General features: G+C 35.1%; 1 protein-coding gene across 2 annotated transcripts; it reads left to right on the plus strand.

Annotated features, from left to right (window-relative positions):
- The first annotated feature begins 227 nt into the window (after positions 1-227).
- Positions 228-3,107, plus strand: LOC137837554 (Tetratricopeptide repeat (TPR)-like superfamily protein). 2 transcript variants are annotated; one of them, XM_090301918.1, is made up of 2 exons: positions 228-371; positions 1,060-3,107. In XM_090301918.1, the coding sequence occupies exons 1-2, from the start codon at positions 337-339 to the stop codon at positions 2,714-2,716; spliced, it is 1,692 nt and encodes a 563-aa protein (XP_090158044.1). In that variant the 5' UTR covers positions 228-336; the 3' UTR covers positions 2,717-3,107. The 2 variants fall into 2 exon arrangements, with proteins under 2 accessions (XP_090158044.1, XP_068502674.1); XM_068646573.2 differs by lacking the exon at positions 228-371 and having other exon boundaries at positions 454-3,107.
- The last annotated feature ends 13,553 nt before the right edge of the window (positions 3,108-16,660 follow it).

Genomic DNA, 16,660 nt, shown 5'->3' on the forward strand with positions numbered 1-16,660 from the left:
TTAATAATCGTATTGTTTGTATTTTAGATAGTTTTCTATAATGTTAACGTCTATTAATACTATATACAAAAATATACTTTGACTAACGAAATTTTACAAAATATTGTATAATAGGTAAACATGTATTTAAAAAAAAAACAATTTAAGATAAAGAGGAAAGGAGCAACCTCACATCTTGATACTTACATTACCATAATTGTTCCTCTCTCTTTCTTAAAATGCACACTTTCATTCTTCATCCTTCTAATAAAAGAGAAACCTCGTATCTTTAAGCATGTAAAACACATTCTATGGCCAAAATCTTTACAAATTGTGAGGAATACATGAACATGTGCTATGTCCATTTTAGAAAAGAACGTGACTCTTAATAAGTGAGTATGATTTCTTTTACATGCATTGAGAAGTAGCATTTGGAATTTAAATGTCACTACTCTTTTGCTGTTAAACATAATTTAGCTTGTCACAGTTTATTGTTTTTAGATCTCTCTTTTTCCCCTACATGGACACATTATACTCAAAGAGGAGGATACAAAAAAGTTGAAAAGATAAAACAAAACTATGTTAAATTTTCATTCAAAATCGAGAAGTTAAATATTGGGACTGCAATTCCTCTCCCTTAGACCTGTAAATCCTTTGCCCTTTTTCCTTCTCTCCCTCTCAATTTTAACATAAACAAAGTAACAGTTTCAAATTCATGAATTTAATTCCTCCATTAACTCAGCAGTTTCCTAAGTTACAAGCCTTGGTTTCTTCAATTAGAAAATCATCGGGGTCCCCACAAAACCCAGTTATTGTTTTGGAACTTCTGGGCAAAGCGCTAGACCAAAACCCAGATATCAAAACATTGAAAAATGTGCATTCCAAGGTTTTTAATCTCAGTTTTCACGAAAACCCATCTCTGGGAATCAAACTTATGCGGGCTTATGCCGCCTGTGGAGAACCTGGGTTGGCACGCAAGGTGTTTGATGGAATTCCTGAGAGGAATGTTATTTTCTATAATGTCATGATCAGAAGCTATGTGAATAACCATTGGTACAATGATGCATTGCTTGTTTTCAGGGACATGGTTGGTGATGGATTTAGTCCTGATAACTATACTTACCCTTGTGTTTTGAAGGCTTGCTCTTGCTCTGACAATGCGAGAATCGGGTTTCAGCTTCATGGAGCTGTGTTTAAGGTTGGGTTTGACTTGAATTTATTTGTAGGAAATGGTCTCATTGCGTTGTACGGGAAATGTGGTTGCTTGCTGGAGGCACGGCGTGTTCTTGATGAAATGCCAAGTAGGGATGTTGTTTCATGGAACTCAATGGTTGCTGGATATGTGCAGAATATGCGGTTTGATGACGCGCTGGAGATCTGCCGAGAAATGGAGTGTTTGAGGCAGAAACCGGATGCAGGTACAATGGCTAGTCTCCTGCCTGCAGTAACTGACACTTCATCAGAAAATATTTCATATGTTGAGCAGATGTTTGTGAATTTGGAGAAGAAAAATTTGGTCTCATGGAACGTGATGCTTACTGTGTATATGAAAAACTCAATGCCTGAAAAGGCTGTTGATCTTTATTTACAAATGGAGAAATGTGAAGTGGAACCAGATGCAATCACTTGTGCTAGTGTACTTCCAGCATGTGGCGATCTTTCAGCTTTGTTGTTAGGAAGGAGGATTCATGAATATGTTGAGAGGAAGAAGCTATGTCCAAATTTGCTTCTGGAGAATTCATTGATAGACATGTATGCTAGGTGTGGATGTCTAGAAGATGCGAAAAGAGTGTTTGACAGAATGAAGTTTCGTGACGTTGCATCATGGACTTCATTGATATCTGCCTACGGTATGACTGGACAAGGCTATAATGCTGTGGCACTCTTTACTGAAATGCTAAATTCAGGTCAAAGTCCAGATTTCATTGCCTTTGTGGCAATTCTATCAGCTTGTAGCCATTCAGGATTATACAATGAAGGGAAGTTTTACTTTAAGCAGATGACAGACGACTACAGAATAACACCAAGAATTGAACACTTTGCTTGTTTGGTTGATCTTTTAGGACGATCTGGACGAGTAGATGAAGCCTATAATTTCATCAAACAGATGCCAATGAAGCCTAATGAAAGAGTTTGGGGGGCACTGCTTAGTTCGTGTCGGGTGTACTCCAAAATGGATATTGGGCTTATAGCTGCTGACGAACTACTTCAGTTGGCTCCTGAACAATCAGGCTACTATGTGTTGTTATCTAATATTTATGCAAAGGCTGGTAGATGGACAGAAGTAACAGCTATTCGGTCACTAATGAAGAGAAGAAAAATTCGAAAAATGCCTGGGATCAGCAATGTTGAACTGAATAATCAGGTCCACACCTTTCTTGCAGGCGACATGTCACACCCACAGTCAAAGGAGATATATGAAGAGCTAAGTGTGCTGGTAGGGAAGATGAAAGAGTTAGGATACGTCCCTGAGACTGATTCTGCTCTTCATGACGTGGAGGAGGAGGATAAAGAATGCCATCTAGCTGTTCACAGCGAAAAGTTAGCTATTGTGTTTGCTATTTTGAATACCCGAGAGTTTCCAATCAGAATTACCAAAAACCTCCGTGTTTGTGGAGATTGTCATATTGCTATCAAGCTTATCTCCAAGATAGTTCAACGTGAAATTGTCGTCAGGGACACCAATCGATTCCATCATTTTAAGGATGGTATATGCTCTTGTTGTGATTATTGGTGAAGCTACTTCAGGCTGATTATTGTTGGAGAGAACTACAATTTTGACAACTTCAAGGGTTTCTATATATGATGGTGGATAATGCTGTTATTTCTTAATTTTTTGATACATCGGAGGAACAAGAACTTGGGTAGAAGGAGGTAATAAATGTTGTAAAAGGAGATGGATTCTACAACATCATGACACTCCGATGTTACCAATTGGAAATGGTATTAGTTAGCTTCCTCTATGATTGTAACAACAAAAAGATCCTTTTGATGCAGGACAATGTATTTTAGTTGTCATTGATTTGTCTTGCTAGATAAGGCAGAACCTTTGTTGTTCTTATACGTTACATTGTCACCAGGTTATTTGAAGGTTGCAATATTTACATTGGCGATGGCTTTAGGGACAATGCTGTTCTAAAATTAGGTGACAAAGGTATATTTTCCTATTGGCTTTCGCTTTCTTAAAGCCTTTCACTTGCATTCAAAATAATGACCAATTAGGATAGTCTTCTCATAAGTATTTATAGAAGAAGAAAATATGGAGTTAAAATGAATCAAACTTCAGTAAGTTAAAAGCTAATTTTGTAGCATAATTTGATTTTAAATAGAGCAAAGTATGTCCAAACTGAGCCAAATTCATTTTGTAGGAACCTTTTCCAATTGGCAACAGTAACTTCAGTTTTAGTTACTGAAACTCAAGGTTTTGGATCTTGGACATGAAGAAGCAAATTAAGAATTAAAGAAAGGAGAGATTGTCGTCTTGGGCATGTTACTGATCAGTTTTTTATGAGGTTCTAGGTCTACCCAGACGCAAATGACTAACTATCAATACAAGGAACCTTGATGTTGTCAATTCTGACCAAAAACTATTGTTAACAGAGTTCGGCCAATTTAGCTTAATCTCCGAGCACAGCTGAAACAACCCACTTTTATTATTATGGGAGAAGATATTATAAATTGGGATATATAACAGTAAAGGAGGAGAGTTTAATTTATAACCCTCAAACCTCCTTCCCAACAATGAACCTACCGATGTGGGACTTGGGATTAAGTCAAAATCAACAAATCTCCACCTTGGCTTAATTTCAAGTCCTACCTAATACAAATCTTCTCAAAACATAACAAAAACAAACTTTACAGTGCTTCAAATTTGCGCCTTCGGGCGCCAACTTCAAATGTGCAAGATATTAACCAAGTCTAAACAATGTTCAAACTTGGCCCTTATAACCACCTTGGTGAGCATATCTGCAAGATTCTCCGTAGTGTGAATCTTCTCGAGAACAATCTCCTCTTCTTCGAGAATCTCACGCACAAAGTGATAATGAACATCAATGTGCTTCGTCCGTGCATGAAAGACTTGATTCTTTGCTAAATGAATAGCACTCTGACTGTCAGAATATAACTCAAGTTGTTTCTGACCAACTCCCAAGTCTTTAAGCAACCCATGAAACCAAATTGCTTCCTTCACAGCCTTTGTAATCTCCATATACTCTGCCTCTGTCGTAGACAAAGCCACCGTAGACTGCAAGGTAGACTTCCAACTAACTGGCGCTTTTGCTAAAGTGAACAAATAGCCAGTAGTAGACCGTCGCTTATCCAAATCACCTGCATAATCAGAATCACAATATCCAACTATGGCATACCTGCAAGAACGGATCACTCTTGTATTCTCCTCCATTGTCTGTTCAGAGAACCTTAATCTTCCTTTCTGTCTGGTTTTCAACTTGAGCTTTCCACTTAAGGAAAATTTCAAGCACATCATTTTTGTTCTTCATAGTAAACACCCAAACTCTCTTGGAAAAATCATCCACAAAAGTGACAAAATAATGCCTACCTCCGATTGACGGAGTCTTGGCAGGTCCCCACACATCTGAATGCACATAATCCAGAATACCCTTGGTATTGTGAATTGTAGTGCCAAACTTCACTCTTCGTTGTTTTCCCAGAACACAATGCTCACAAAATTCAAGTTTGCAAGCCTTCGTACCTTTCAACAATCCCTGCTTGGTAAGAATTTGCAAGGATTTCTCTCCAGCATGTCCCAACCTCATATGCCACAACTTCGTTGCCTCAGCATCCTTCTTAGAGCTAGAAGTTGTTGTCGCTACTGTCCCCACCACTGTACTACCTTGATAGTAATACAGATTGTTCTTCCTCACGCCTTTCAACATCACCAGTGCTCCTGAAGTTGCTTTAAGAATTCCATCTCGCATCGTCACAACTAGGCCTTTAGATTCTAAAGCCCCCAATGAGATGAGATTCTTCTTCAACTTTGGCACGTACCGTACATCCCGCAAAATTCTGGTGGATCCATCATGATTTCGCAACTTGATTGAACCTATCCCAGCTGTCTTACATGGATTATCATTACCCATGTAAACAACCCTGCCATCAAGTTCTTCAAATTCAAAGAACCATTCTCGAATGGGACACATATGATAGGTACAACCTGAATCCAATATCCACTCATCTGGATACGATGATGCTGAAAGCGAGACAATTAAAGAGATATCTGATTCCACATCACTTTTGCATTCTGCAACATTTGCATCTTGCGGAACCTTCCCTTTCTTCTGCAGTTTTGGACAGTCTTTCTTCTAGTGTCCTTTCTCATGACAAAAAGCACACTCATCTTTGGCAACGGCTCGACCTTTAGACTTAGACCTCCCTCTTCTCCCCTTTGTTTGGCTTTGCTGACGACCTCTTGCCACCAATGCTTCTTTTGATGTCATTGATTTGGTTTTCATCCTATACTGCTTTCTCAATTCATGACTATATAAAGCAGAACAAACAGCATCTAACGACACATTCTCCTTCCCGTGAAGGAACGTAGTCTCCAAATGTTCAAATTCATCAGGAAGAGAAGATAACAACATCAAAGCCAAATCCTCATCCTCAAACTTCACATCTAAATTCAACTGGTCTGCTACTAATTGATTAAACATAGTGATGTGTGCATTCATAGTAGTACCTTGTTGGTAGTCAAATCGGAACAACCTTTTCTTCATCAAGAGCTTGTTCTGACCATTCTTCTTCAGAAACTTGTCCTCCAATGCCTTCCACAGTTTGTGTGCAGAAGTCTCGTTTTTTACAGCATACTTCTGCTCTATTGACAGGCAGGATCGAATAGTTATGCATGCCAACCGGTTGATTATGCTCCAGTCTTTCTCCTCTACCTCTTCTGGTTTCTCTCCTTTGATAGAAATATCAAGACCCTGCTGAAAAAGAGAGTCCAAGACCTCTCCTTGCCACATGCCAAAATGTCCAGTGCCATCAAATATTTCCACCGCTAATTTCAAAGTGGACACTGGGAACCTCGACCATGATGACGAGGAGCCCGACACTTTGGATACATCCTTCGCTTCTTCTTCTTGATTTGCCATTACAAACTCAAAATATAATATTCAATATTACAAATAATTTCAAACAACCCAAGGGCGAACCTTCGGCTCTTGATACCACTTTTTGCAAAAAGCGGGTAATTTTCCCACTAAAACAGAACCCTAACAGAGCTACCCGACAAATAATATTGAATAAACAGAGCGGAATAATAAAAGAGATAAAGAGGAAAAAACACACCAGAAAAATTGTTAACGGAGTTCGGCCAATTTAACCTAATCTCCGAGTACAGCTGAAACAACCCACTTTTATTATTATGGGAGAAAATAATATTACAAATTGGGATATATAAAAGTGAATGAGGAAAGTTTAATTTATAACCCTCTAACCTCCTTTCCAAACAATGACCCCACCGATGTGGGACTTAAGATTAAGCCAAAATCAACCAGAAATCTTCTATAAATGTATGAAGTGGAAGCAATTACCACTACCATGTAATGTTGTTTTCATTTTCTGAAAATGAAAACAAAACATAGGGAATGTCAGGACAATTGTTTACAGGCCTTTAAGGTTAACTGTGGAGAATTGTTAGAAGTTATATATTTCCAATGATGTTTATATTCAGGGTAGGCAATACTTGGCAAGACTGAGTGAAATTTATTAATTATAGCAACTTTTACCACTAATGACATAATTCCGTATCATATTCTTCTATGATTGACAATCAAGAAAAGGAAAAAGGTTGTGATTCTATGGTGGTAACTGCACTTCAAGAAGACAATAATAGTGGACAAGTGGAGCCTAGAACTGGTGGCAACAAAGGAATTGCATGCGGAGTTGCTCAAGAAAAAGGAAATATTGATGTGAGAAGGAAGATAAAACAAAAGTATTCTTCTAATACTGTTTTTAATATTTTTCTTGATGTTGTATTTTTGTTCTTAACTTTTGACCTTTTTAAGCTTCATTTGATTTCACTACTTTTTAATTTTTATTAGTATGCACCACAAATGATGAATTGAAGATTTTGAGTCAATGATGATCCTTACTTTTGTTATATTTAGTTTTATTAAGATTGAGAGAGAAGTGAAAGAATTTATGTGAAGATAAATTTTGTAATTGCTGAAGAGTAACCAAGTACAAAATGTATATAAAGCTATCTTACTAACTAATCTGAAACAATGCTTACTGATCTGAAACAAACATAACAGAATACAAGAGAACATCTAACTACCTGTAACAGACCCAACTAACAGTTAGAAAGTTAAAAGTGTAATCACAATAAACAATAAAAAGTTAGAACATCTTTGCAACGTTTTACACAGCTCCCCTACCTTTCCTCTAAACAATAAAAAAAAAGTGTAATCACTTTGTTTTATATCTATTTCCGAAGTCTTTAAGTGGTTCAGTTCCCATTTTTATTGTTCCTATTTAAGTTTTTTTGGCAAAATTAACTAAATGAGAAATACGATGAGAATGATTATTTGTTCAACCATAGGTTTGTTACGTGGAGTTCCTTAATGTGAACCAATTTTAAGAATAGTTACATTGAATTTCCTTTAGTTAATTTTTTCATCATTAGCTGCACATGGCTAACGCCAGTAAAAAGAACATGCATGGTGGAAAGAAAGAATAAAAAAAGGTATTCTTCTAATATCTTCATTTTGAAGTACAGAATTTTTTGTTTCGAATATGATTAGAACTTATGTTTAAATTAATTTCAGTAGTGGATATGTGCGAAAATACGTGTCATGATGTGTGAAAATGACTCTTGGTCGTAGTCAAAGAAGAACTAAGATGTTTTATCACTGCTTCATGTGCCCAATGGTCCTGGACTATATTCAATAGCCTGATAATATAGTCATTTTGATGCACAGTTGAAATTTTTAATCATGAGAAGAGACAGAGATGGGGAATGAGCATCATTGTGATAAAAATAATAGTAGTTGTAATTAATTTCTTCGTGGTTTGAGTGTTTATGAAATTTTTCAGTATGTAATTAATTGTTGCTGCTTTGTCTTGTAGGTTGATCATTCTAGATTTCTTTGTTCTGTGGCCTCTGTTCATATAATAATAGATTGATGAGCTAATCTTTACCATATAAAATATATCTATGATACTTTGTGACTATTTTCTATGTATATGCATTGCATCTTTCAAATGTTTTTAAGTTTTATGTATGCAGTGTTAGGTTTTAATCATTTGATCCTTTAATAAAAGAAAAATTTAGAATTAGGAATTAGAAATGAGTGTATGGTAAGTAGTGAGTTAGAATGGTAAGCAGTGATTGGCAATGGTGTTTAGGTGGCAGAGGATATGAATGTGAGTTAGAAATGAGGTGTTTAGTTTATTGCAGAAACACTTATTTTAAGTTTAACCAAACAACATTATATCTTAAATTGTCATTATATTAGTGAATTATTGCAAATCAAAGTGAATTATCTCTTTAGATGAAATGTGATTTTATTATGAGCTGCAATATAAATTTATTATATTACATGTCCAAGGAAGTTTGAAATATTGGATATTGAAAATGTCTTGGGTCATTGTTTTGTTTTCTCAACTATAGTATTATCTGCTTCTTCACTTGTACTCATAAGTTCTTGGTTTATTTTAATCTTGCAATGAGTTGTATGTTTCTCTCACACACAATCAAGTTACATGCCTATTGCTATAATGCTATTTGAAGATCTATTAGTATTGACGCAACACTTCTATATTGTTCTGAATATCTTTTCTTTTAGAATTTGGAAGCCATATTGAACTTTTATTTCCTTTTCTTATATGCGTTTGTTTAATACCGGTGTTGGTCTATTTTTCACTAAACCTCAAATTAATGAAATTTAGCAGTGGCAGCAAAGTGCTAGATACAAGTTTTATGCAACATAAGACTGTCAGTTCAATTCTTTTAAGCATCCCATGTAGTATGTATTATATAGTAATGATTAAGCTGCTGTAAAATCAACAACAACATGAACTAAAAAAATACTGTTTTGGAGAAGTCTACTTTTTTCACTCTAAGGATTCCTATGTAAATATTTCCCTATGCAATATGTTTTCCACAATAATACCAACTCAATTGAATTTTACATAACATCAGCAAAAAAAAAAGGGCACCCTCAAATTCATTAAAACAGTTCTGCAAAGAACTTGCAGAAGTACTGTTTTACCAATATCACCGGATTCATGCATAGCTACGATGTGAACAGGGGTTCATACCCAATTTTAAATGCTAAGGTTAGCTCGAGTTCCTTCCAAGCTAGGAAAACAAATATTAACTTTTTTCTTGTGAAGATAAAGAAACAGTTTCTATTTTCTCTACTATTTGGTATTTCATTCAATCAAAGTATCACCATTTTTATTCCTTTTTCTACACTTCTTCCAAGTGCAGATTGGTGATCGTTTTCCTAGCAGTTCAGATCCTCCCTTCACCACCCTCATGCAAATCCTCTTCAAGTTCTTAACTACTCCTCTTATTACAGGTCACTTACCCGGTTAACTTTTAGATCCAGCTTTACCCTGTTGCCAAGAGCAGTTTTTGGATAGAAATCCGATCAAAATGCAAAATTTATCTGGGAACTGTGACTTGTCCTAATAATTTTCATGAATCTGTGATGTAAACAAATGCCCAATTTCGTTAGCTCTTCTAAACACAGTTTATTTATTATATAGTGAACAAAAGAAGCAAGGAAATGAATTTCTACTTAGGGAAAGAAAGCAATTTAACTTCGCTATAAATAAAGTGAACTAGTCGAGAATAGCATTCTTGAAATTTAGATGAACAGAACACAATATCAATACTAAGGAAATTTCTGCAGAAACTCAACTTTGTTTTGAACGCATGACTCTCAACAGAATGATTATAGGCATCACCAATGAAAGTGTGGAAGGACAAAAGAAACTTTGTGGGACCCACATCCAATCCATCAGATTGAGAAAGAAGAGGGAACAATGATTGGCTTATACCATGTAAAACTGAAGTATACTCTTATTTCTATACACTTCATTTTTATTAGGAACATTTACATTATTTTATTAACATACTCTTCCTTTAATCTTTTGCACAACTAATTAAACTATTGTTTTAACATTCTTTCTTTTAATTTTATTTTCTATTAAAAACCAAGCATAAACATCTTTTTTTTATATCTTTTTTCCTAAACAAATCATTCCATTAGTATTACATTTGACCTTCTTGTGCTTCCAAATTTGGTGCGTTGCTCCTTGTCCCACCAATGAGGTCAATAATATGCTTGCAGTTGTTGAAGCAGAACGAAGCCACTAGTAAAAGAAGCACGTTGGTGACATACCACCATGCAAACTCATCTACCAGAATCCACATTAGTACTTCACATCCAACAATCCCAGACAAGTGGAATATGAAAATAGTGGTTGGCAAGCTCATTTCCACAGTAGATACAAGGACATGGCAACATATAGCTGTAACAAAAATCATTTTACTGGGGCTTGCATGTTGGAAGGGATTGTTGTTTGAGCCTTCATACTTGATTCCAATGGATGTTAACAAAAGGGCCATGAGAATAGTATAAGCTTTCTGCTTCATTGTGTTGATGCAAACACAAAGAGAAAAGAGCAGATAAATGCTGCTAGCTAAGTTATGTATGAATGTTTATGTGTCTATATATATATATATTCTTCTTAGTGCAGTCCGTCCATCTAAGCTAGCAAGTATAGTGTAGAGTTAAATAAGTATAACTCCAAAATTTTGTATTATAATGGGGTGGAAGAAGTTTCACCAATATGTCGTTATTATTACCAATGTAACCTTGATATATTCACATTGAGTGATGATATCTTAACGCTATATACACAGCCAAAGATTCACTTCACGTACTAAGAAATTAATATTTTAATTATATTTAATTTATTTTGTAATTTTAAATATTATTATAAGATTCTCAAGTATATGTATCAACAAAATCTTTTTGGATGGTGGGTAAACAACACACTTCAAAAACTAATAAATAATATTTTAATTTTATTTATTTATTGTTTAATTTTAAATATTATAATATTATTATTATGTGGTGTTAAGTGTATGTCTTTACGTAGTCGTCTCGAAGAAATCTTTTCCCACCTTTTTCATTCACATTCTCGAAGTGACGACGGATTTGGTAGGCTTCCCTTTATATCTTCGAAAATATTTTATTAACACACCCTCGGCTACTAACACAGAGTTGACACCGCTTGCGTGGAAATAATTGATGATACGACAATGGGGTTTATGGTAATTGTCCTGGTAGTGATGTGGCAATAAGTGTAATGCAATGCAGATGTGTTAAGACAACAGGTGTAATAGTGATTCGAACGTACCGAATATGACAACATCGTCACTACCAACCGATGTAAGTGAACGTATTTGTTTTGCCCTTGCCATGTGCATAGTGTTTCTTTTGGTTATGAAGTGATGGAACTATTAAACGTCTTCGTTGTGCCATCGTCGCTGCCTGATTGTTCCTTTCGTTTGTGAAGCTCTTAAACTGATGGAACTAGTAAACGTCTTCGTTGTGCCATCGTCACTCCTTGGTTGTTCCTTTCGATAGTATTGGAATATTACATCGGTTTGTAGAAGAAATCGATGTAATGTAATGCATGTTTTTCAAATTCGAAGGCGTTGGAATATTACATCGGTTTGTAGAAGAAACCGATGTAATGTATTTTAAACTGAGGGCAGTTTAGTTGTGTTGTTATATTACATCAGTTTGTATGGGAAACCGGTGTAATGTAATGCATGTTTTTATAATTCGAAGGCGTTGGAATATTACATCGGTTTGTAGAAGAAATCGATGTAATGTATTTGAAACTGAGGGCAGTTTAGTTGTGTTGTTATATTACATCAGTTTGTAAGGGAAACTGGTGTGAAAATTCATTTATATGAGGGTAGAATGGTAACTTTAGGGTTTGAGCGTGGGTTTTGGTTTTTACTTTGTTGTTGAAGCGGGAGAATTTGGAGGCAAAGGGTTTACTGAGAGCATTGTCGTCGGAGGTGCGAGGGACAAAGAACAACCATAGCGCCGGAGGGAGGGACAAAGAACCGCAAAAGTTGTAATCAAAGCACAAAAGAAACATTCATAGTGTCGTTGTCTTGGCGGAGGGAGGGAGAAATAACCGTAATGTTGTTGGAGGGATGATGTGAATGCAATAACAAGAATACATGATTCTTTGACATTCTTAGGAGCAACTTGAGTTGGTCATGAAATGGCACTTTACTTTCAAGAACTCACCAAGACTTTGCACCAAACCAAAGCTCATATGGAAGTCCATATATTGTCAAATGGAATCAAACAACAAGAATGGAAGAACAACAAATGGAAACCGAACAGAAATTGAAAAGAATACTACTGCACCGAACAGAATTGGAAAACTAAGCTAGGAACACAAATTTAATCGGTGAAAATGAAAGGAAACACTAAGCATTAAGAAACTACCGAATGAAAATGAAAAGGAATGAAAGAAAGAACACTTATGGAGTGAAGCTTGTTGGATTTGAGACTTGGAAAATGTAGTCACGCCACTTGGAGCCTTGTTCCAAGATAAGTGAATGGTTGCCGCCACTTGAAGCTCACCATTGGCACACAAGATAAGGCAAAGGAAGAAGAAGACAACAAGACTCACAATTTCTCTCTAAATTTGAGTATAGTCTCTCTACTTCTAAATTCCAAATCTGAATTTTACAAAGGCAAGCACCTTATTTATAGCCTAAGAGGTGCTGAAAAATAGGTGGGAAAATTCAAATCAAACTCATTTGAAATTCCCACCAAAAAACAAGTCACATGGAAGGTGTGACCTTTTTCTACTATGACACCTCCTAAAAACTACACCTACACCCCCTACTAAGTCACATGGACAATGTGACTCTCTCTAATACATTCACACCTATTTATTTAATATCCACACCTCCTACAAGAGTCATTCAAATGATGCTCTTTTATTTAATGTTTGGCCTTGCCCCTCATGGTTTGGACTTGGGCCTCTTGGGCTTGGGCCTTCTTGGGCTTGGGCTTTGGGCTTGGGCCTTATCTTTTGCAAAGACTAATAAGAAGAACTTTAAATGCTTTGGTCCTTGTCCATTTCTTCTATTGATAACATCTTTTTGATTTTCATCAAGGGAGGGTCAAACAACCCTAGAAGGTTCCTTTTTTTTCTACGGTGTTCCACATGAGGTAAACGTAAATGTCTTTCCTTGTTGACGAAGTAATGAAGTGTTTTTTTTTTTACAATGTATGGTTTTTTGAACTTGGGTGTCCACTTTTCATTTTTCAATGCATGGGCTGGCCTTTTGTTGTGTTTATATGTGCATTGTGTGCCTGTGTGTTCATGAATGATGGGATTGTGGGTTGGATTACCTAAACCATATTGCACCCCCTTAGTTTTGGAATAGGTAATGAGTTTTTGAACTTGGGTGACCAGTTTTCATTTTGAGTGCATGGGCTGCCCTTCGGTAGGGCCCTGGCCTTGTGCTCTGTTGTATTGTGCATTTTGTTTGTATGTGTTCATGAATGATTGGATTGTAGGTTGGATTACCCTGAACCAAATTGCACCCCCTTTAGTATTGTGAATTGATAACCAATTTTTTGAACTTGGGTGAGCGATTTTAATTTTAAGTGCATGGCCTTTTTTTTCAACGGTGTTCCACATGAGGTAAACGTAAATGTCTTTCCTTGTTGACGAAGTAATGAAGTGTTTTTTTTTACAATGTATGGTTTTTGGAACTTGGGTGTCCACTTTTCATTTTTCAATGCATGGGCTGGCCTTTTGTTGTGTTTATATGTGCATTGTGTGCCTGTGTGTTCATGAATGATGGGATTGTGGGTTGGATTACCTAAACCAGATTGCACCCCTTTAGTTTTGGAATAGGTAATGAGTTTTTGAACTTGGGTGACCAGTTTTCATTTTGAGTGCATGGGCTGCCCTTCGGTAGGGCCCTGGCCTTGTGCTCTGTTGTATTGTGCATTGTGTTCGTATGTGTTCATGAATGATTGGATTGTAGGTTGGATTACCCTGAACCAAATTGCACCCCCTTTAGTATTGTGAATTGATAACCAATTTTTTGAACTTGGGTGAGCGATTTTAATTTTGAGTGCATGGGCTGGTGTTGACTTTTTTACGGCAAGTGCACCGTGTTTGTCAGAAGTAATAATTGTCCCTAAGGACGGATATCGATCCCACAAGGAACAATGAATTATCGAGTACAATAATCACTAAATATAAAAACAGAACAATTAAAAGAGTTTTGAATTAATTGTGTTGACACTAATCAATAAGAAAACAGACAAAGAATTAGTTGTTTCAATTAGAAAAATAAGGATTAGTTTCATCTCTCTCACTCTCAAGTATTTTGATTAGCATGTCAATATTAAGTTCTTTGATTGAAATTGATGCCCGTATAAAAATCATTTATATCGATTCCTCGCACATAAAATCCTTAAGAATGTCCCCTAACTATCGATCCCTCGCATAATTATAAGAACAACTTAGAACGAAGCTCAGACGTTTAATAGCAATTAACATTTCAAGTCTATTCCTAGCACTCAAATATGTTAAGTATTGTTGTTTAGGTCCAAACCCTAAAAATACCTCCCGGTCAGATTTAAGATTCTCAATTTGTCACAGAAAATTAAAAGTAAAACAACAATACCAATAATCAATCAAGAATTGAATATTAATATATAAGATATTACCTCAATACATAAGAGTTTGAACAGATTACTCCCAATCCCAAAGGGTAGAATTAGCCACGCATACTTCTAGCACCTTCCATTCTCCCAATTGGGTTACAATTTACTCTATGGTGTTTTCCTCTCAATCTGGCACCTAGGGTTGAGCCTATAGCCCCCTATTTATCCTAGTTTTCTAGGGTTAGGTTGCTTCCTGTGTCACACTAATGGGCTAAATGATAAAACTAAAAAAAGGCCCAATCTTTCTTTGTATCTTTTTCCATTCTGGGACCTTCCGTCTTTATCTTTTTAGCTCAAATTATTCTCCTTTATTCCAAATCTTCAATTTTCCCTAGAAATCTGCAATTAACACCAAATTTGGGAATAAAATTCTTTTATTCAAATAAATCTCATAAAAATGTAAAAAGGTATAAATTCATAAATTAGGGATTATTTTATATGTAAATTAGCAATAAATCCTCATAAGTGCCTATATTTTAATATGAAATATTACTGAAATTAGACACTTATCACTCTCCCCAACTTAGAATCTTGCTTGTCCTCAAGGAAAGTAAATGAATATATTTGAATTTAAATATCAAACAGCTTAATTCACTAAACAACAAATCAAATTGGAAACTTATAATGCTTCCAAATTCAAATATAGAAAAATATAGACACAATCAACTTCCAGGATCAAATCAAAACAAACAAATGACAATTCATCAAGGAATATCTTCTCATATGCCTCACAGGTAAGTGTTTCTCTCTATTTTCACTGAATCATAACAAATCACGGTTGTTTTGCATTTCATCTTCAAATCACAAACATATTAAAAACATGAATCTTGAGGTCTTTTTCAGGGTTGTAATGAGGCTGGGCTTCCAAAAAATATTGGTTTTTCTTAGATAACAAAATGAACATCTTAAAGAAGAAGAACATACCTACAATTCAATTATAGAGAACATATATGTTATCTAATCACCATTTTCTTTCTGACTTTTCATGATTTTCATGATGATTTTTTTTTCTTTTCTATTTTTTTTTTCAATAATAGGAAAGATTATTCCTATTTTCAACTTTTTGAGCTTTCACAATCAGAACCAACCATTCTCCTTTCTATATGTATTGCATTTATGTTCTCCTTCCTTAAACATGCTAAAGGGTAGGAAAATATATCATTAAAGGTTAAGGTGCAATATTAACAAAAATTTCTTGGCCCAAAGGGATATAAAAAAAATGGAATTCTAATATAAAGGTTGGCTTTTTGGCCCTGGCTCCTAATTAACACAAACAAATGCCTCAATCATCTTCATGCTCTTTTATGATGCAACAAAAATAAAAATTAAGCAACCACAACTGTCAATTCATCAGTAAAATTCTCAAAACTGTTTAAGGTTCACACACTCACTTGGTTTAATTGGTCTAATTCCTTTTTGTCTTGTCATTATCTGTCCTAATCAATCACCCTGTTAAATTTTCATGTATCATAATTTTAACTACATTTGAATAGGGATTCAATCATATTTTCTTTTCTAACTTGTGTCTAATTCATCTGACTATTTAATATTTAAACACAAATTCTTTTTTCCACAATTCAAAATTAATATTCTAGTTCTTTTTTATTTGAAAAATAAAAATAAAAATAAACTAGAAAACAAACAAATAAAAACTGAAGTTTATTCAAGAAAGATAATTCAAGACTTAAAACTAACAAACTAACAAAACATGACATTTATTCAAAATAAGCAATATAAACAAACTAAACAAATAAGCAAATAAACAAAAAACAAAATAACCGAAAAATAAAATAGATAAAATAAGACAAAATTCAAATAACTGAAAAGAAAAGAGAATTAGAAAGATAAAACCATATTTTTGCTCAATCCTCTCTTCTTAAGAAGTCATCCAACTTTTTGTTAAAATCTTTATCTACAGTCTTTAC

Source organism: Phaseolus vulgaris, chromosome 4 (genome assembly GCF_051622355.1).
Source record: "Phaseolus vulgaris cultivar YP4 chromosome 4, ASM5162235v1, whole genome shotgun sequence".
Taxonomy (NCBI): Eukaryota; Viridiplantae; Streptophyta; class Magnoliopsida; order Fabales; family Fabaceae; genus Phaseolus; species Phaseolus vulgaris.

What these genes read in the sequence shown, in the direction of transcription:
- LOC137837554 (XM_068646573.2), top strand. Translation starts at nt 695, where the DNA reads ATGAATTTAATTCCTCCATTAACTCAGCAGTTTCCTAAGTTACAAGCC.